Here is a 20,798-nt window from a genome sequence, read left to right as displayed (position 1 = left end):
CAACTTTTTCACCAGCGTCAGGCGTCTTCATCCAGTCGCCAGTTATATGTACGTTCATGGGGGACGCTGGTTAGCTCGGCCTTCTGTACTAGGACGAGCCGGTGTTTGAACACACTGAAAGCCTCGAACAGGCCTGGCGGCGCCGGGTGCGGTTGAGAGGGCACTGCGCCCACGGAATTTAATCATATAATTCGCTAATATATACACTCAGAACTATAACTTAACTATACTACACTAAGTGAACTATATTAAAACTAGAATAGGAACTAGGAGTAACGATGAACAAGAAGCGGAGGACGTGGAGGACACTATGCCGCGCTCACTAGTCTCCAACGACCGACACGGCGGTAGAATGAACTGAGGAGCGGGCGGGCTGGCAGGTGCAGGGGTATATATTACCCGCTATGGCGGCGCCACTCTAGGGGGCGACCTGCCGGCCCGCTGGAGTTGCTAGGGTAAAAGTCTTCCAATGAACGTGCACGCGCGGCGCGTACACCTACTGGAATGGATATGAGCAATCACTCGAAGAAGAACTTGCCAGATATCCACGTTAGGCTGACTGGTCTTCTTTGATCCCCTTTTTTAAAATAGATATTATATTAGCCCTTCCCCATTCCTCTGGGACCTCACCTTTCCTCCATGAATTCTCAAAATAATTGCTAATGGTTCCGAGATTGCTTCAGCTCATTGCTTAAGTGCCCTAGTGTGAATTTCATCAGATCCTGCTAGCTTGAATACATCAAACTCTACACAACTCGGAAATTCCTCTATTTTGTGGAATATTTGCTGATGAATGCCTTCCATTTTCACAATTAGAACTACACGTGAACCTTGTTTAATGAAAACTTAAAGCCAGGTGCAATATGCTCAGTGTCAAACCCCAAACTGTGAACAGATTCAGGACAATTTTAGAACCTGAGCCCGTTTCTCCTTACCAGGCTAAATTCTGCAATGTGGCCTGGGCTTCACATTGATAAGGAAGGGATTATTTATAAAATGTTTTCACATATAGCATTAGCTCCTCAGATACAATGGTAGTGAGAGCAGTAGATAGATTTACACTTAATTCGTAGTAGTAATACTTACAATTTTTGACTTTAGCTTCACTGGTGACTGAAGAGGATGCTCAACTTTTTTCAGCTGTTGTGGTTGAGACTGTGTTCTAGGCTGAGAATAAGGCTGTGGAAATAGCCTAACCTCCAAAGAGGACTTAACAGGACTGGATGGAGGAGTTCGCTGAGTAGAATGTTTGCTCTCCATAGTCGTGAGAGAAGTTGATAATGAAGGCACTATAGGCTGAGAAAATGAAGGCACTGTTTTTCTTTCTATGGTGGAAACAGGTAAATAAGTTAAAAGTTGTATGGGCCTTATATCTACATCATGAGCACACACTTTTCCCACAAGAACATCACACTAAATAATAAGCAGTATGCATCTATGTGCTGGCTTTTGAAAAACCTTAAACTTCCCTCATTATTCTGACTATAGACTATATTTTTAAGATGTAAAAACCTATGATGTTATGGCGATGCCATAAAACATCCAGACACCTGGACATAGATAGGTGTCTATAGCTGTATTTTAAAAATAAATTAATATGATCTCAAAACAAATTCACACTCTGTTTACAGGTAAATGGTAAATAATGTTAATAAATATACTCATGCATATGATACAAACTGAATCTACATAAGGCATCCAACTGACTTTCACTTCCCCAATCTACTGGCTCTATTCTGTGAAGTCCAACGAAGCAGACTAGCATGCAGCCCATATACACCTTCTCACTTCACTTTTTCCTACAACAGAAGGCTGTTTGTTCTGTCCGCCAGCCATTCCCCACAATGGAAAACAGTGTGAAGTGCAGGCAGGGGAGGGGGCAGGATCAAGTGGAAAAGGCAGACAGACTGCAGGTGGGAGGAGCTGTCAGGTGATGGGCAGGATAGCAACTGTAAGAGTGAGAGTTATAAGGATTAAAACAATTTTTCAGGTTTGGCTAACTTATTCCCTTGTTTCTTTTCTTATGCCTTGGCATTTCTTGGTTCCATCAGTAAGTACAAAAATACCTGTGAGAAAGGGTGATGTTACTGGCAGGGCCGGCTTTACGCCGATTCCCCTGATTCCCCGGAATTGGGCCCCATGCCTGCGCCCAACGGGGCCCTGCTCTGGGGGTCTTCAGGAGCATTTTGGTGGCGGCGGGGTCCACTCTGGGAGTCTTCAGTGGCATTTCAGCAGTGAGGGGGTCCTTCAGTGCCACGGAAGTCCCAGAGCGGACCCCCCACTGCCAAAGTGCCACCGAAGCCCCAGACCAACGAGTATTCCAATCAGGCCCCGTGGGTCATAAAGCCGGCCCTGGTTACTGGGATAAGGAGACTCTTAACACAACCAGCAGCAGGAAGTACTGGAGATTCTATAATAAATGATGACCTCAAGACTTCTAGACCAATTCCACAGACCTAAGAGATTCAGATGAATTTAGATATAGTTTAATTTCTTTACTCAGTTTCTCTTACCTGGATTTTTTATAGAATCTACTATAACTTTGTAGTTTGTTTTATTTGCACTTAGGCCAGCTGTGACATCTTCAATTCTCCATAAATCTTTTTGCATTTGTGTTTTCTCCTAATGTTTAGTAAAAGGAAAGATTTTAAAAATCAGTTCAATCCCAAGATTTTGTCAGTTTCATTTATTATAGCTAGTTTGAGCCAAACATTTTAGTGACACTTGAACACAGGCTACACGGCTTGGAAAGATTATAGGAAAAAACTGGGCATAACACAAATGTTAGCATCTTAATTCAGCCAGTTCAGAATTATAAGAGTCTTTTTACATGATTATGCTGGTGGGAACAGAGTACCATCCACGCAAGAGATCAACTAAGTAGTTTTACATATGCGTTCAAACAGAGATTGGCTTCCTTATCACTCTGGTGCCTATCCCTGACTATGACGTCAAAATATATCCAGTTTTCCAAAGTTTGCATGCATGCCTAGGAGTCTGGAAGTAGGTTAAATAATTCTCTGAAGTAAGAGCAAACATTCAGACCTCTTGCTGCTGTTGGTTCACAACATGTCCTACCTATACGTGGAGCCATAAGTAATGCAGTGTTTCCCCAAGTTTGGGGAGGTGTGGGGGAGTCGAGAGGAGCACAGAAATACGTCTGAATTGTTCTCTAGAATCCCAGCTTTAATTTAAAATAAAAAGATAGTCTCTAGCTTTTAACCTTCAGAATGTAAAACAAGTAAAAACCAAACCATGTAAATGGCCAGGGTTTACAGAGAATCTGAAACAGCTCTGAGGTGTGAACTGCTCCGTTCATTTGAATGGGTACTATTTATAACACTTTAAATGTCACCACTGTTAAATATTTCACTTGTATTATGAAGATTTATTCAATCTACTCTGAGTGACCAGATTTTGTCACAAATGACAGCTGGGATGAGGGGAATTGGAAGCAGTCACTCACACCTTTTCCTTTACATGTGTGGCTTGAAGCTTCACAGCAGGACAGTTGTTACAGTCATTTGCTTCCTGTCTCCCCCGCCCCTAGTATGGCCTGTTGCATGCTGAAACCTTGCTGAACTTTGTTCTGAAAACTTAACTTTTGTAGACTGCTAACCTAACCTACCACTAGACCATAATAGGACCATCTATTTTCCTCCCGTTTCCTGTCTCTTCTTCTGTCTGTTTTTGATTGGGGAAACTGACAGGACAATTCACAGCTTTGTAAGAAAGCTGGCAATGTCCCGGATGTAGTATCTTTAACATCTCCAGTACTGAACAAAAACGTTAAGAAGTGGAACTAAATTCACAATTTTTCCTGTACACTTAGTGAACTAGAAGGGTCACTAAGAAAGTTAAGCCTGAGGACCATTCAAAAGAGCCTGACAACACAACACTCACCTATCATGAGGGCGAAAAATAGCATCTAATTAATCCATATAACATAGCGTTGTCTTGAAAGAAAAGATAAACTTCATTACTGGCTCCTAAACCTCCTAGCACTAGTAAAGGGAGATAAAATGCTTTACTTTTGCTTTCTTGGACCTGGAAAGTATATTCAGTTAGGCTATGTATCAGAAAGTAGAGTGCCAAGGAGCCAGACGTTTATACAATGGAGAATGTTATTTGCTAGTAGTAGACTCACAGGACAGATGCAATATTTACTGAAAGATCAAGACACAAACTAGACAATCATACTTGTTCCACTTCAACTTCCTGAGAAGAATCACGTTGCAGGATATTGAATGATGAATTTACAGTGAACACATAAAAAGGTAACCAGTCAGAAAAACTTTGAACCAACTCAAAAAATGCACCTTCCATCAGTGCTGAAGTAGTATACAGAATAAGGAATTTTCAATATTATTTCTAGATAATAGTCCTGCCTTGAGTGCAGGGGACTGAATTAGATGACCTTTCAAGGTCCCTTCCAGTCCTATAATTCTATGATTTTTTCCATTACTTAAATCTTGACTCAAACAGAGTAGATCTAGAAAGTTAAACAGTTGAATATATTTTAAAGTATGAGCAGTCACAGATTAATGTTTACAAAGAAGATGTAAATATACTTTATGTGCAAGGCAAGAAAAGTTGGCTTTAATAAATAAATCATTTCCTTAAATTTTCCAGCACAGAAGCATAATTCAGAGTGATAAAACTACAGGATAAACACTTAAATGAGAAGCTAAAACTCACAAAAAAAACCCACATCTGAGTTCATTCCCGCTTGCCCAGGTCCCTCCCCTCAGGCAAAATGGCATCAATCACCACTCTAAAATAAAGATTTCGCTTGAACAGGCTGCCTGAACCCTTGAGTTCTTAACCTTCTGATGAATGGACATTTTACGCTAGTGTTCAGTATCAACTGTTCCCTCCAGCAACTTGAAATCTATGCCTTTATTAACATTTGATAATGTTCCATAAGGACCACTTTTTAAAAATAAAATAAAAGTATGCAAGATGGTAGATGAACTGCTCTGGAGCCTAAATTCCTCCATACATAGAGAAAATGATTTTCAGAATCACTTTTGATTTTGTGTGCTTCAATTTGAAACAACATAAAGGCCCATGATTTGGACATCAGCACTTTCTGAAAGTCAGGCCCCTTCAACATTTTTAAATTGGGCACCCAAAACCATTTGTCAAAATCTCAGCCAGAATAATTTTTTATATACACACACATACACACAAACAGAGCAAGTGCACAGGTGTAACAATGTAAGTTACGTTTTCCTACACTGCTCTGCCAATATGACAAAACCCAGAATCGGATAGACTTATTATCTTAAAGTCTAAATAAATCTCCATTCCCATCCAATCCTTGGGAAAGACTTGTAACCAAAAGTGCTTGAGGAACAGAGCTAGCAGTTTTCCTAGGAGGCAGTTTTTTCCTTTGATGAATATTTCAGTGGTTGCCAGAGGTTACTAGTCTTATCAGAATGGGACTTAAGCTGCAGAGGCTAAGATGTTCCAAGTTGGAGATGCCAACATTTGCTGGTAAGCTCCCTGCTAATTCCCTGGCCCCCAAAACACACCTAGGATCATACAACTGGATGGAATCCCTTGGGTCACAGAGACCAGTCCCTTGCTATCACAGGCAATCCCATCATATAATTACCAAACTCCATCTTAAAACTCATTAGGTTGTTTTCCCCCACTACTCCTATTGGAAATCTGTTCCAGAATCTCACTCCTCTGATGGATAGAATCCTAATAATTTCCAGTCTAAATTTATTCCAGCCCAATTTATACCCATGTGTTCTTGTCTCAACATTGTCCATTAGCTGAAATAGCTCGTTTACCCCCGAGAAGTATTTCTATAGAGCAATTACATCCCCTCTCAGCCTTCATTTTGCTAGGCTAAGCAAGCCAAGTTTTTTTAGTCTCCATAGGCTCTCCATTGTCCTGATCATCCTAGTAGCCCTTGTCTGTGCCTGTTTGAGTCCATCTTTCTTCAACATGGGTGTCCAGAATCATACATAGTATTCCAGATGAGGTCTTACTACTGCTTTATACAGTGGTATTAATACTTCCCTATCTCCACTGGAAATCCCTTGCCTGACATATCTTGCTTTTTGCTCAGCCACATTACATTAGTGGCCTGTAGTTATCCTGCAATCGACTAAGGCTATGTCTACACTTGCACTTCCGTTGTTAAAACCTGTGTCACTCGGGGGTATGAAAAAACACACCCCACCTCCGAATAATAAAAGTTTTGACGACGAAAAGTGCTGGTGTGGACAACGCTTTGTTGTCAGGAGCTGGGCTCCTGGTGATGAAGCTACTGCCTCTCATTGGAGGTGGTTTTATTTTTTTGCCGGTAGAGCTCTCTCCCGGCAATAAAAAGCAGCTACACAGAGCACCTTACAATGGTGTGGCTGCAGCGGCACAGCCGCACCAATGTAAGGTGGACAGTGTAGACATAGTCTTATACACCAACGTCTTTCTTATCGTCTGTCATTTCCAACTAAGGAGCTCCCAGCTTATAGCAGAAATTCTTGTTGTTAATCCCTACGTACACGACCTTCCATTCTAAAGTATTAAATTTCATCCCATTTCTATTACTACAGTCCTCAATCCAATTCTTCCTGTATAATATTCCAATCTTCCTCTGTACTGACAATGCCCCCCAATTTTGTATCATCAGCAAATTTCATTAGCACATTTGTACTTTGTATGCCAAGATCATTAATTGAAAATATTAAATAAGATTGGTCCCAAGACCAATTCTTGAGGAACTCCACTAGTAACCTTCCTCAGGCCCAATAGTTCTTCTTTCAGTACAACTCACTGGCTTCACTGTAGCCAGTTCCTTACACACTTTACAATTTATTGTACTAATCCTCATCTTCTCCATCTTCACTACTAATTTTCCATAGGGGACCATATCAAATGTTTTACTAAAATCCAGATGTATTATATCTACCACTCTTCCTCGCCTACAAAATTCAGTTATCTTGTCCAAGAAAGATAGACCAGATAGGTTAGTCTGGAATGGTCTACTTTGATGAACATAGGATATTGACATCAGGAAGAGAAGATGATGGACATTAGGACAGAGCTGTGTTGATGCTAAAACTAAAGGCAAGCCAGGCTCTCATTTCATTTAACTCGGTATCTTGTATTCTGAAGGTGAGATACACAAATGAAATCTGTTGCAGTTATGATAGTACAAATATATGAAGTAACCTTAGCAGCACCAAAGGAAGAAATTGAAGCATTTATAACAATCTATAGGAAACTATATAAAAAGTTTCAGGACAAGACTTGTTATTGGTGATGAGAGATTTTAATATGAAAATAGGATCAGACTGGAATATCATACAAGAAGATCTGGAGGACCTTGAAAACTGAAGTAAAAGAAATGGGCTGAAATAGAATAGTGCAAGGTCATGCATTTAGGGACTATCAACAAGAATTTTTGCTATAAGCTGGTGATGTATCAATTGGAAGTGAGAGGAAAAGGAAGACCTGGGTGTACTGGTTGATCACAGGTTGACTATAAGCTGCCAATGTGATGAGGCTGTGAAAAAGGCTAATGCAATCCTAGGATGCATCAGGTGAGGTATTTCCAGTAGACATAGGGAAGTATTATTGTCACTATACAAGGCACTGGTGAGACCTCATCTGGAATAGACTCATAGACTTTAAGGTCAGAAGGAACCATTATGATCACCCAGTATGACCTCCTGCACAATGCAGGCCACAGAATCTCACCCATCCACTTCATAACAAACCCTAACCTATGTCTGAGTTATTGAAGTCCTCAAATTGTGGTTTAGAACCTCAAGCTGCAGAGAATCTCCAGCAAGTGACCTGTGCCCCATGCTGCAGAGGAAGGCGAAAACTCCAGGGCTCCTGCCATTTTGCCCTGGAGGAAAATTCCTTCCTGACTCCAAATACGGAGAGTTAAACCCTGAGCATGTAGGCAAGATTCACCAGCCAGCACCCAGGAAGAATTCTCTTAGTAACTCAGATCCCATTCCATCTAACATCCATCACAGAATACTATGTGCAACCCAAACTCCCATTTTAGGAAAGATCAATTCAGACTGAAACAGGTGCAGAGAGGGCTATTAGGATGATCGAGAAATGGAATGCTTACCTTATGAAAGGAACTCAAGAGCTTGCCTTGCTTAGCCTAGTCAAAAGAAGCTGAGAGAGATATAATGGTTCTCTATCAGTACATCAGAGGGATAATTACCAGGGAGGGAAAGGAGTAATTAAGTCCATTTTTGACAGAAAAACTAATGGATATAAACTGGTCATCAACAAGTTCAGCGTGAAATTAGAGAAAGATTTATAATCATCAGGTAAAATTATGGAACAGTCCTCCAAGGGGCAGTGGGGCAAAATACCTAAGCTGTTTCAAGAATGAGATTGATAAATTATGGAGGGAATGGTACGATGACACTGCTTATAGTGGCATATGGCCCATCTGCAACTATTAGTAGCAAAAATCCCAGAGGCTGGAGATGGAGCACTAGATGGAGAGGACTCTGAGTTACTATAGAGAATTCTTTCCAGGTGGTCTGCATGGTGAGTCTTGCTGACATGCTCAGTGTCCAACTGATCGCCATATTTGGGGCCAGAAGGAATTTCTCCCCAGGTCAGATTGGCAGAGACTCTGGGGTTTTTTGATTTATTTTTTTGCCTTCCTCTACAGCCTGTGGCATGAGTCACTTGCTGATTTACGCTTGTCATAGCTTCCTACTCAGATTTGAACCTTAGCGTTCATAACCTGAGAAGCTAGCATGAACCTCTAAGCTTTTACCAGCTTAGATCTGATATCGCTGCCACAGCCAACTTCCAGTGTTGGCTCACTCTGGTCTCCCAAAACCTCCTGGGAACCCTCAAGACTCAGATGCCTGAGTCTACAACAAAGGGAAATAACCATTCCCACCTCTCCACCCAGAATTTCCTCTCTGGGCTAACCTGAGAGTTACTGATGCAACCTCTTTACATCACAATACCAAGAAACATGTTCTCTCTCTTCCACAAAGAGACGAACCCAAAGACAAGGAAACAGAAAAGATTCTCTCTCTCTTCCCCCATAGCTTCTTCCTGCCCTGGGACACTAGGAGAGTTAACCACAGAGAGCAGTCTTTCCCCTCCCCCGTCTTTCCTTTCTCCCAATTTCCTGGTGGGTCAACTAGAAAAAAAATCAACAGGTCTTAAAAAGCAAAACTTTTAATAAAAAAAGAAAGAAAGAAGAGTAATAGTTCTCTGTAATCTAGATGGTAAAAATACAGGGGTTTTCAACTTATAGAAATGAACAAACAATAGAAAAGGGATAAACAGCCTTAAAAACAATACAATTTAAAGTACTTATAGCCAAATACACATAAAGACTCACCAGCCAGATACACAGATGCAAATACTTTGTACTTACAACTGGGAAACAGAAGATAAGAGGACTGGAAATAGATCCTCTCATAGTTGAGAGAGCACAGAACAGACAAAGACCAAGACTAAGAAAAAAACCCAAATTCCCTCCCTTAAGCTTTGATAAAAACCGGTTTCCTGATTGGTCCTCTTGTCAGGTGTTTGGTTCCCTTTGTTAACCCTTTACAGGTAAAAGAAACATTAACCCTTAGCTATCTGTTTATGACAGAGCTAGAGTAAATAGTGGATTCTCTGTAACTTGAAATGTTTAAATCATGAGTTGTGAACTTCAGCAACTCAGCTAGACTTTATGGATCTATTACAGGAGGACACGTGTGAGGTTCTCTGGCCTGTGATGTACAGGAGGTCAGATTAGATGATCACAACGGTCCCTTCTGAGCTTAAATTAACTTAGTCTCATAGACTTTAACTATATAGAATAGATTTTAAGTGAGTACAAGTACAAGGTACTAAAGTCAGAAATGGTTACAAGAGACAGAGATAAAAACACTTTCTAGTACCAAAACTTAACAAACTTGACTTGGTTCAAGATAAAATTCTTAGCATGTGCTCCCAGCAACAGGGCTGACCAAATTTCAGGTTAGGATCTTTCCCAAAGTCAAATGGCTACTTCTTTTATCTTCTTAGTTGAAAGAGCGATAGATAGGGAGAGACACCTTGGGGCTATTTTTGTACTTCATGTTTATACTCCAGTCACCCTTTGAAATGTGTTTTGCAGAGGGTTACCCCTAGATATAGTTCATTGCTGCTGTGAGGTTGGAGTCATGGAGTCTTGTGGTGAAAGAGGTTCCATGCTGTTGGCTGCTAAAATATAAACTGATCTGTTTCTGCCCCACTTCTTTGCCAAAAAATGGCCACTTGACAGCTTTGACAACTGGCTAAAGCATCAGCTTGTTCTTTGCCTTTGAGAAACAAATTTATCCACTCCCCAGACTTGTCTGGTAACCATATTTCAGTCATAACTTCAGCTTATGTTCATAATTTTACATATAATGTTGCTACATACATTTCACAAGAATATTATTGACCAGCTAGTTATTAGTTTTCAATGATACCTCAACATGGCATATTTTGTACAAGGATTATTACAATAGTGTGTAGGGTGTAAATAGAGGGGTGCATTCAGCCACACCAGATATTAGGAAAGAATGCAAAGAAGCTGTGAGGAAAACATTCTGTCACTGCTGAATGAAGAAATAAGACATGGAACATGAGTTGAAGAGACATGGAACAGTGTACAGTAGGATTACAAATGTTGGGCTAGAAGGTCAAAATGAAGAAACCAAGGTGGATAATAGATGAAGTGCTGCTGTTGAGTGACAAGCTTAGGAAGCTGAAGAAGAATAAAATATGAGGACAAGTCTAAAAGGTGACCAGAGAGATAAAACAGAAAGCAGAGAGAGACAGAAACAATTGGATAAGCAAACAATGTAAAGAAGCAGAAGAATACATAATGAGAATGTGATATGGGGTTGTATCCTAAATTCCCTGTAAGCTGTGGGGCTGTGCAGCAGCCTATTTAGTGCCATGCAGGTGCTCAGGGAACCCGCCCATCCGGGACCGGGCCGCTGCTCCCCCGGCCCCAAATCAGCCCTGGATCTGCTGCAGCCGGGACATCCTGAACCCAGCTCTGGCCCGGACCTGCCGCGGCCAGAGGAGGAGCACCCAGAACCTAGTCCCATCCCAGACCTGCTACAGCTGGGGCAGGCACTAATTGGTCCAAATCCTCACACCAACTCAGGCGCTGTTTGGTTTGTATTCTCATGGCTCATGGTGAAGAGTACTCTAATTGGCTTAGAGCTGTGAAGAAGCACGGACTATCAGGCACCTCCTGCTGTTCTGACCTTCCCATTCCAGGATGTAATGTGTACTGGGATTTGTAGTCTGTGCTGGCCCACATGCCCTGGCCCCGGAGAGAAGGCTTTGTGATTGGTTCTCGGTGGGCGATGAAAGATCATTGCTAAGGTAGAGGCACCAGTGGTCGGGCTGGTCTCCCCTCCCCTGATCCCAACCCTGCCCTGTCCCACACCTGCTGTGGCTGGGGAAGGGGCGCTTATCCCATGGCCCCAGCCCCAGAGTTGCTGTGGGGAGAGAGTGCTGGGGGGAGTCCTCTCTCCCTACCATAACCCTGGAGCACCCTCTTGGACCCCAAACCTGTCATCCCTGGCCCCACCCCACAGCCCATATCCCCTGCTGGAGCCCTCACCCCTCCACACCCCAACTCTCTGCCCCAGCCCTGAGCCCTCATCCCTGGTCCCACCCCAGAGCCCGCACCACAACCCTCATCCCCAGCCCTGAGCACCTCATCCTCAGCCCCACCCCAGAGACCACACCCCCAGCAGGAGTCCTCACACCTCTGCACCCCAACCCTCTGCCCCAGCTCTGAGCCCCCTCCCACATTCTGAACCACTCACCCCACCCACATTAATTTTGTTATGTGTACCAATATGAAGGTGATGTGTCACCTCCATACTGGTGACCATAACAAAATTCATTCCACACATGTGTGGGAAAATTAGAGGGAACACTGGTTATATCACAAGATAAGAGAACTGAAAGGGATATATGAAATGAAGATGGTGGTGGTGAATGACAAGTGCAGACAAATAATTGAGGATGAACAAGCAAAGAATAAACAATGGAAAGAACATTTTGAAGAGCTATATAATGCAAAGAACAGAGTAGATGAAATGATCCTGGAGAAGCTTCCCAGCACAAACAAAGGAGAGGAGATTCTGGAATTCTTAGAAGTTGTATTAAATGTCTTGATAGAAAGTTTGGGGGAAAAAAAAGGGCTCTGGGAAGTGACAACATAACCACCGAGGTTGCAGAATTGATCAAGGAGGATTTACAAAGAATAACCAACAAGGTAAACTGGAAAAGCAGGAAATTCATCTTAAAGATCAGCATGGAGAAGACAAAAATTATGGCAATGAGAAGACAAGAGAAAAGTAAATACCAAACTTGGAGATAAAGAACTAGAATAAGTGGAAACGTGTGTACCTTGGAGGACTGGTACTGAAGAATGAGAATTGTGAAGATGATGTAAAAAGAAGAATCAGACCAGCTAGTATTGCATTCGGAAAACTCTGCAAGATCTAGAAGGCTAATGACATTTGTTTTTATTTAAAGTCAGTTGTCTCACATACGCTGTCATGCTAATACTGCTGACAGGTAGGAATACCAGCGTATGAAGAACGGCCATGAACGAAAGATTTTGACCGCAGATATGAACTGGTGGAGGGGAATCCTGAGAATTTCAAGACAGCAGAAAATAAAAAAGGAAGAGACAGGAAAACAGCTTTGGAGAAAAAATGCTGTTACAGAAGGTTCCAGAAAGATGATTGCAATGGTTTGGACAGATGTTAAGAATGGACCCAGAAAGGACACTATAAATTGCGATACATACCTAACTGCAAGACACTCGGAATAGAGGAAGACCAAAGATAAGCTGGATAAATATGGTAAAGAATGACATACAATGAAAATATTAAAGATGAATGAAGCCATGGAGGTGGCACAAGATAGAGAGTGATGGAAAGACTTCACTCTGCCCCATCATCACTGTTGACCTGACAAGACAGGAATGAAAGAAGAACTTCATGTTAGTAAAACATAAGGAAAAAAACATGCAACGGGAGGGATCAGGAAACCAGCTTGGAAATTAGGTTAGACAACTGAACTAGCAACTAGGAAAGCCTGCTTCACCCACTTCCCATGTTAATGTCAATGTCACTCTCTATCCATGTCCTCCCTACCCCACAGGGCATCTTAATCTTACGAGTCGGGAGTCTTGCTAAGGTATCAGATCAAGGGTCCCTCTGATGAGACAGTGGAGGTTCCCTTGGGGAAAATGCTGCCTTTGTAGTCAAACTACTAGCAACTCAAAACAATTTGGATAGAATTCTCCCTGTCCTTTCCAACTATTGGGAACAGCTTTAGGATATGGAAGGAGGGCACAGGGAGAGTGCATAATCAACTACAATGTACAAACGCAGTTCCTGACGATGTTCAAATGCACAACTGAAATTCTGACCTTTGGTGAAGTGTATTCAGTATTGAGATATGACCAGTATTAATTTCCTTAATGGGTTTTTTGAGTTGACAGGACATGAATTTGGGCAACTTTAACTCTAAGTTAATTAAGTTTCTTTGGTATGGTATGTTATACAGTTGGCTTCAGTTCAATAATATTCTGGCACTCAAAGCTGCCCAGGCATCAAGGTTGAGAGATGACTTCTTTAGAAGCAAGGGAATGGAATTTAAGACGGATGATACACTATAAAAAGCTTCTCAAATCCATAATTTGATAGAAGAGGTTTAGCTGATAACAATCAAAACAAAGGGACTAATTGATAATGGGTCAGAAGTACAGTGTAACCAGATAAGAATTTTAAAATATAATTGCTGTTGTCTTTTGGTAGGAAATATCCAGATAAATAGCCAGGAATTTGAATGCTCACATTGTTGTTGCTGTTTTTGCTTTTTTGTTTATGATAATGCTTTGTAAAGATGAATGTAAAAATACCCTCAACAACCTACCCTGCTCTAAGGATAAAAAGCAATAATTACAAACAACGGGTATGTAGAAAAAATCTGGCATTGCACATTCAATTTTGCAAATAAGATGACAGATGAAAATAGCACTTCTCTGCATGATTCAAAATTAAATAATTGGTTTAAAATTCAGATCACTTTCAATCACTGATAAGTTCTAAACAGTTGTATCAATTTACAAGGGATCTGCAGTAATAACCATCCACTAATATCCCAACATGACAGAGAACAAGTAAGGAAAATAGCATGTCAGTGACTGATGACCTTAAAAATAGATAGATGAACCAACAAAGACAGATCAAATAAACTAGGGAAAACTAGGGAGTCCTGCACAGACTTATAAATTAAAAAGTTATTAATGTCAAAAATGACAGCATCTAATAAAACACTGACAAATTTGCACAGACACAACGTTATGAAAAACATTTACAGCACTAGAAATAAAGCTAGACATCTCATTGCTATGTTACCACCATTTTTCTACTTTATGAGCCAAAAGAATGTAGAATACAAACAGGCATTAGTGGATACTTCAGAGTTAAGAATCCGAGGAGTCAGCAGCATTTAGGAATTAAACATATAGAAAATGAATATCTTCCTAGCTGTTTATCCTAAGTTCAGGAATAACAAGGATCTGTTAAAAGCAGTTTCAAACATCTGCAGCTGTAAATACAACACCTGAATCATGGGACATTCATTACAATAGCCTTGCATGAACAGTATGATTGGAGAGACTTCCAATATTTTAAATACCACACTATGGTGTTAGTAAATGGTGACTTTTTAATGGCGCTTCCCTGCCCATGTATGTTCTCAGGTTTGCATTAGTACTGATGCCCTGCCAGTGGATTGCCCATATCCTTTGCCAGCTAATGCTTCTAACTCCTCCCTCCCCCAACCCAACACTTCTAAATGATAGATGTTGAGATTTTAGGAAACAGAATTTTTCTGTTTAGTTCTCTTTACTCTCCTATATCATTGTTAGCAGGATCTCATACTCCAGGTTTCAACCAATGGTTAATTCTCCAAGAAGAAACTTCTGCAGACTTTCTAATTATTTTCCTGTGACAAATGTCAGCCTATGTTTAGTACTTCTCTTCTTTCAGGCATGTCTCCCTGATCAGGAACATATTTATATGGCATGTTTAAATTTCCCGTATCAAAATTAATTTAAAAACAAAAGGACAAAAGCAAATGATTGTTTCTGTATTTAATATTAAAGCTAATATGAAATTCTTAAATACATGTTTCATTCAAGCTAGCGAGGTATCTTGAAGTATAGTTTGCTGACTTTGGATATGTCCAGCAGGAGCAGTAGGCAGGGAACCCTCCAGTATTCCCCACACAGAACAAGCATTTGAGAGACTTCCTCCCAGGAGTTAATCATTTTTGAGTTTAGTCAAGATCTCAACAACAGTAATTTAGTACCTGAAAACAGACTCACCTGAGGAAAGAATGATCTGTTCATCTGTTCCTGTAAGGCTTGCCTCAGCTGGTTCACATCCTTTTCCAATTTCAGATATTCATTCCAAGCATTTTCCATTTCCTGTTGGCAAAGAGAAAGGTTTCAATGCAACCCTACAATAAGCAATAAAAGGTACACAGCACTCTATCTTTCAGCCAGTTAAAAAATAAGCATGTTTTTAACTTTAAGGATTAGGTTGTTCCATTGAAAAAAGAAAAATGATCTGTTCTGAACAGAATGTAATGATATGAGGTTAAAGTGAAGCATGAGCTTAAATGCTTTACTGGGTTGCGGCCCAACTGCTCCACACCTTGCAGGACAGAGTTCAGAATCTTTAGCTAGAAATGTTTTGATAATCTGCAAACACAGAATGCTCTATTAGTTATTTAAGGACAAAGCAGGCGTTCAAAGGAATCTAGGCACTGATATGAATTCTTGAAGGAAGACAACTTAATTTCAATTCCCTGTTCACTTTACTTCTGTAATGTGTAAAACTGAACATACTATTTTAACAGAGTTCTAAAATGTTGGTACAAATTCACCCCTGAGTCGGAGCCACCAGAGGATCCTTAAGTCATTTACATTATGGTTAACATCTGCAGCTGTACATTCTGCTTTCTGACTCAAAATAGTGAAAGATGATTTGATTTTACACACCTCTATGTAAAATTTCAACACAGCCCATAAAACAGTGCGTTGTCTGCAAACACAAAACACTGCATATGTGCAAGTATATGATGTAGACATTTTAATTTACTTGACTTATACACACAAGACTTGTGAGTACAATTTTAGAGGCAGTTTTCTAAAAACTGTCCTCATGTGCTGTAGGAGTTAGGAATTACATGGCTGAGTACAGAGTGCTAAATGGGTTTAAAATTCCCTTTCTTGTGTGGCCTATTAATGAAACATAATATTAATTTGATGTGGTGACTTTATTAAAGTTTATTCTTATTAGGTTGTGGTAACTGAGAGACAGAAAATACTGGCTAATACTCCAGGGTAAGACCCAACTCCTTTTTCCACCTAGAAAAGTTCCAGGGAATCTAATTCAGCATTTTTCAAACTTCAGGTTGTGACCCAATAGTGGGTTGCAGCATGTCAGGCACTGAGTTGTTCTGGTCAGCACTGCCGACCAGAACATTAAAAGTCCCACCAGTGGTGCTGCCCAGGTAAGGTAGGCTGGTGCCTACCTGTTTCGACACCGCGCTGCATCCCAGAAGCGACTCTGCCCCAAGCACCAGCCAGCCAATAGGAACTGGGGGGGGGGAGGAAGGAAGTGCGGTGCCTGAGGGTGAGAGTGGACCAAAGCCACTTGCACACCACCACCTAGGAGCCAGACCTGCTGCTGGCCGCTTCCAAGGTGCGGCGCTGTCCGCGGTGCCAGGACAGACGAAAACCCGTAAGTCCGCACTCCAACCCCACACCCCAATCCCCTGCCCAGAGTCCCCCCCTTAACCTGGAACCCCTTCCTGCACCCCAAACCCCTCATCCCCAGTCCCACCCCAGAGTTCTGACCCTCTCCTGCACCCCAACCCCCTGCCCCAGCCCAGAGCCTCCTCCCACACCCCTCATCCCCAGTCCCATCCCAGAGCCATAACCCCCCTCCTGCACCCCAACCCTCTGCCCCAGCCCAGAGCCCCTCCCACACCCCAAACCCCTCATCCCAGCTCCACTGGGTCATGGGCATCAACAATTTTCTTCAACTAAGTCCCCAGAAAGAAAGTTTGAAAACCACTAATCTAGTTTATACCAGGATACCAGTGGAGACTGGAACAAAGGTTTGCAATTAACACTTCCATTAAAAAGACAGATCTGCATGATTTGTTTTCATATTCTGTACATTATCTAAATTGGTTTGTAGGATTTAGCCCTATGTCTGAAAAGTAATTCATTTTAGTCTAGCGCTTAGTTTAGCATTTCTTTGGAAGCACTGAACACATACAGTGGATGCCTTGGATATTTCAGCCCGAATATGAATGAGGTCCTCTTGCAAAAGTCTCTGCTGGGAAGAAATTTTTTCTGCATGCAGTGGTTGGTCTTTGTACAGTTCCATCTGTCTATGTAAAACCTCCAAAACAGATTCCAACTGGTCCTAAAGAAAAAAGGAAAATAGCAATAGACTTATATTTGTATGGGTCTGTACTGATTTACTACTGAGAATATGAAAGATCTTCTCTACCTCTCAAGTCTTTCCTCTAAATCACGAGAATCACAGATTTTCCTTTTACTGAGAGGACAAAGAAGGAAACTGATTATTGGAAGGTATGAAGCGTTGGGCCATTACGGTAGCAACCACTAAGTTGAAACACAATTGCCATTATAAATCTGTTTTAGTGTTTGTACCTTTCAAAAACATTAACCAATGGCGGTGAAATGTTTCATGTTTAATTTCTGTGCAAACAGTAGAAAGCATTTTTTTCCTAAACTGCCTCTAAATTAATTAATTTACCTACTATATTCAGACATTCATTTTAATGAGCACATTTAATGTCAGCAGCCCCAGAGTATAGGCAGGGCTCAAAGCTAGTAAAGTGTTAGTTTTATACACACACAATGAAAGGAAGAGAAGGGAAGAAAAGGTCCTTTTGCAAACGTTTACTATGTGACTTTTAAATGGGATATAAACAGAAGGAAGGAAGAATGTTGAGGGGAGGAACAAGAAGGTCTTAGCACAGGGGTTCTCAAACTGGGGGTCGGGACCTTTCAGGGGGCTGCAAAGTTATTTCCTGGGGGGGGCGGTCACAAGCTGTCAGCCTCCACCCCAATCCCTACTTTTATAACGGTGTTAAATATATAAAGAAGTGTTTTTAAAGTATTAGGAGGGTGGCGCTCAGAGGCTTGCTATGTGAAAGGGGTCACCAATACAAACGTTTGAGAACCCCTGTCTTAGCACCAAACAGGTCAAAGAAGTTACTGCAAGTTTGGTTGAGACTTTTGGAGCTAAAACCTCAACTGTTGTAAATTGGCTTAACTACACTGAAATAACTCAGGATCTGCTTCCAGGGCTGCCCAGGGTGGGGGGGCAAGTGGGGCAATATGCCCCAGGCTCCGGACCCCACATGGGCCTCCATGAGTTTTTTGGGGCCCCTGGAGCGGGGTCCTTCACTCGCTCCGGGGATGCCAGAAAACTCTTGCAGGCCTGGGTCCCCGGAGCTTCTTCCGCTCCCAGTCTTCGCCGGGGGGGGGGAGATCCTTCCGCTGCAGGGCAGGAGGACCCTCTGCCGCCGCATTACCGCCGAAGCGGGACCCGCCGCCGAAGTGCAGCTGGGTCTTCGGCGGTAATTCGGTGACAGGGGGTCCTTCCATTCCGGGACCTGCTGCCGAAGTGTCGCGGGGGCTCCCCACCGCCAAAGACCCAGCTGCACTTTGGCAGCGGGTCCCGCTTTGGAGGTAATTCGGAGGCGGGGGGCCCCCGGCAGCGGGTCTTCGGGGCACTTCGGCGGCGGGTCCTGGAACGGAAGGACCCCCCTGCCGCCGAAGACCCCAGGCCCCCAGAACTCTCCTTTTTCATAGCCTTTTGCATAATGCTAGTGCAATCATACTACCTACAATGGTATTTAAATATGGTTCTTGTTAGCACAAGTTTTAAAACATTGCTAACTGTGATAACACGGTTGCTTCCCTGGTGAGACTTTTTTTCAATCTTATAACTGTGATAAAATAATGATATAGATTGAGCCCTTTCCTTGACCCATCCCCGTACCATTGTCAACTTAAAAAGAAACACAAAACTATTCTGAAAATGTGCATTCAGCAAAATTCGTAATGGCGGTCACAAAAATAAATGTGAGTAGTTTTAAAATATGCATTATTAAAACTTTTTTTAAAATATATTTTCCAAATACATTACTCATCTGTAATATTCAAAACATACCATTTTCATTCTTTAACAAAGGAGTTGTATAAATTGTCCAAAGTGAATTATTACAATATTGGTACATTACAATAATCTAATGCTTGGTTTGGAGTCCCAAAAGCCTGAATAAGAAACTTTAAGGTTTGCTCAAGATAATTTATTTATTATTATTATTATTATTCTTAACAAAAATTTTAATTGTATTACTTTATTTTCCTTAAGGGATCTTATTTTGTCTTCCAAGTCCTGTAGAATCCCGTCCTGTTCACAGAAAACGCTTAGCTTGACCTACCAATAAAACCATATATATTTAAGTTAGATTTAAAAAAAGAAAGAAACCCTTCTTTTGTAGCACAAATTTCATTTTCATTTGGATCAGAATGAGAACAATTGTAGTATAACAGAAACAGCTAAATGCTAAAGTACCTATATTTGACAGGGTTTTGAATTGATGTTTGATACTTACATCAATATCACTTTCTGCAATCTTGACAGGTTTTGTACTTCGTTCTTTTAGTACATCACGCCCTGTCACCTAAAAAGAATAAGGTTTAAAGATATATTAGACTGGTGACAAAGTGAAGTATAATTATGCTTCAGTGATAAAGAAAAAGTTTTGTTATATGCTCTAGACAACACACTATTTGATTTACTGACACTAAAAATAAATGCTAAAGGGCTTATCTTTTGAAATATAAGAAATTTTAGATAAATTGTAGAACTTATATAAAAGTAATAGATCAATACTATTTTCTTCACGAAAAGAAAATGTACGACTCTAGAATTATTACAAAAAGCTTGCCATATCAAATCTCTGAAATATGACAATGGTACATCAAATATCTAATTCCAAAGGATTACCAATTAGTTAACCTAGGCTGTTCAATGATGTGATAGAGTGACGATAAAGAGTAGGTGAGCCTGCACTCTGATCACTTATAGGCTAATTAGTGCCCCAAGAGAAGCTGATTGTGGTTAATGAACTCAACTGGCCAATCACCCCAGGGCTTAAAGAAGGCACAGGAAGGAAGTGCAAGAAAAGAGGAGAGAGAGAGAGGAGGGAGGAACTAGCTGGGGTTAAATACACAGAGGGCTCAGACTAGGGAGACCTCTGTTCCCATCAAGTCCTGCTGAGAGTGCCTAAAGCTTGGCAAACACTGTAAATAGGTGGGAGCATGGGGGACTGTAGTGATATTGGTGAAAGGGCCTTGAAATGAAGTTTCACTGAGAGCACACCTGGAGGACACTGTGCAGTTTCTGCAGGTCAGAAGATGGGGGTGGAGCAGCACCAGTGACAAATGACTAGTCCAATTGTGTCAGATTTATAATCAAAGGAAACATCGATCCCATTTGTCCTTAGTTTAAAAGTAAGGTCCCTATTCTACAAAACTTTTATGTATGACTAGTCTTCATTGGAGTCAATAGGACTATTCATGTTCTTACAGTTAAACACGTGCATACGCCTTTGCAGGACAGAGGCCCAACTGACTAAAAACATGTTTCAGTAGT

The 20,798-nt window shown here is 41.4% G+C and overlaps 1 protein-coding gene across 1 annotated transcript in view; it reads right to left on the bottom strand.

Moving 5' to 3' along the window:
* Positions 1-20,798, bottom strand: part of PLEKHA7 (pleckstrin homology domain containing A7) — a 334,075-nt gene that overhangs the window by 49,921 nt on the left and 263,356 nt on the right. Inside the window, exons 16-21 of the mRNA XM_032799204.2 lie at positions 19,756-19,824; positions 19,497-19,577; positions 17,376-17,525; positions 15,410-15,511; positions 2,514-2,622; positions 1,087-1,325 (exon numbers count right to left, since the gene is read on the bottom strand). Coding sequence (XP_032655095.1) covers positions 1,087-1,325; positions 2,514-2,622; positions 15,410-15,511; positions 17,376-17,525; positions 19,497-19,577; positions 19,756-19,824 — 750 coding nt within the window. The remainder of the gene's footprint in view (positions 1-1,086; positions 1,326-2,513; positions 2,623-15,409; positions 15,512-17,375; positions 17,526-19,496; positions 19,578-19,755; positions 19,825-20,798) is intronic.

This window comes from Chelonoidis abingdonii, chromosome 4 (assembly GCF_003597395.2).
Source record: "Chelonoidis abingdonii isolate Lonesome George chromosome 4, CheloAbing_2.0, whole genome shotgun sequence".
In the NCBI taxonomy this organism is placed as follows: Eukaryota; Metazoa; Chordata; order Testudines; family Testudinidae; genus Chelonoidis; species Chelonoidis abingdonii.
Note: the sequence above shows the minus strand (reverse complement) of the source record. Positions and strands in the feature narration are given on the sequence as shown.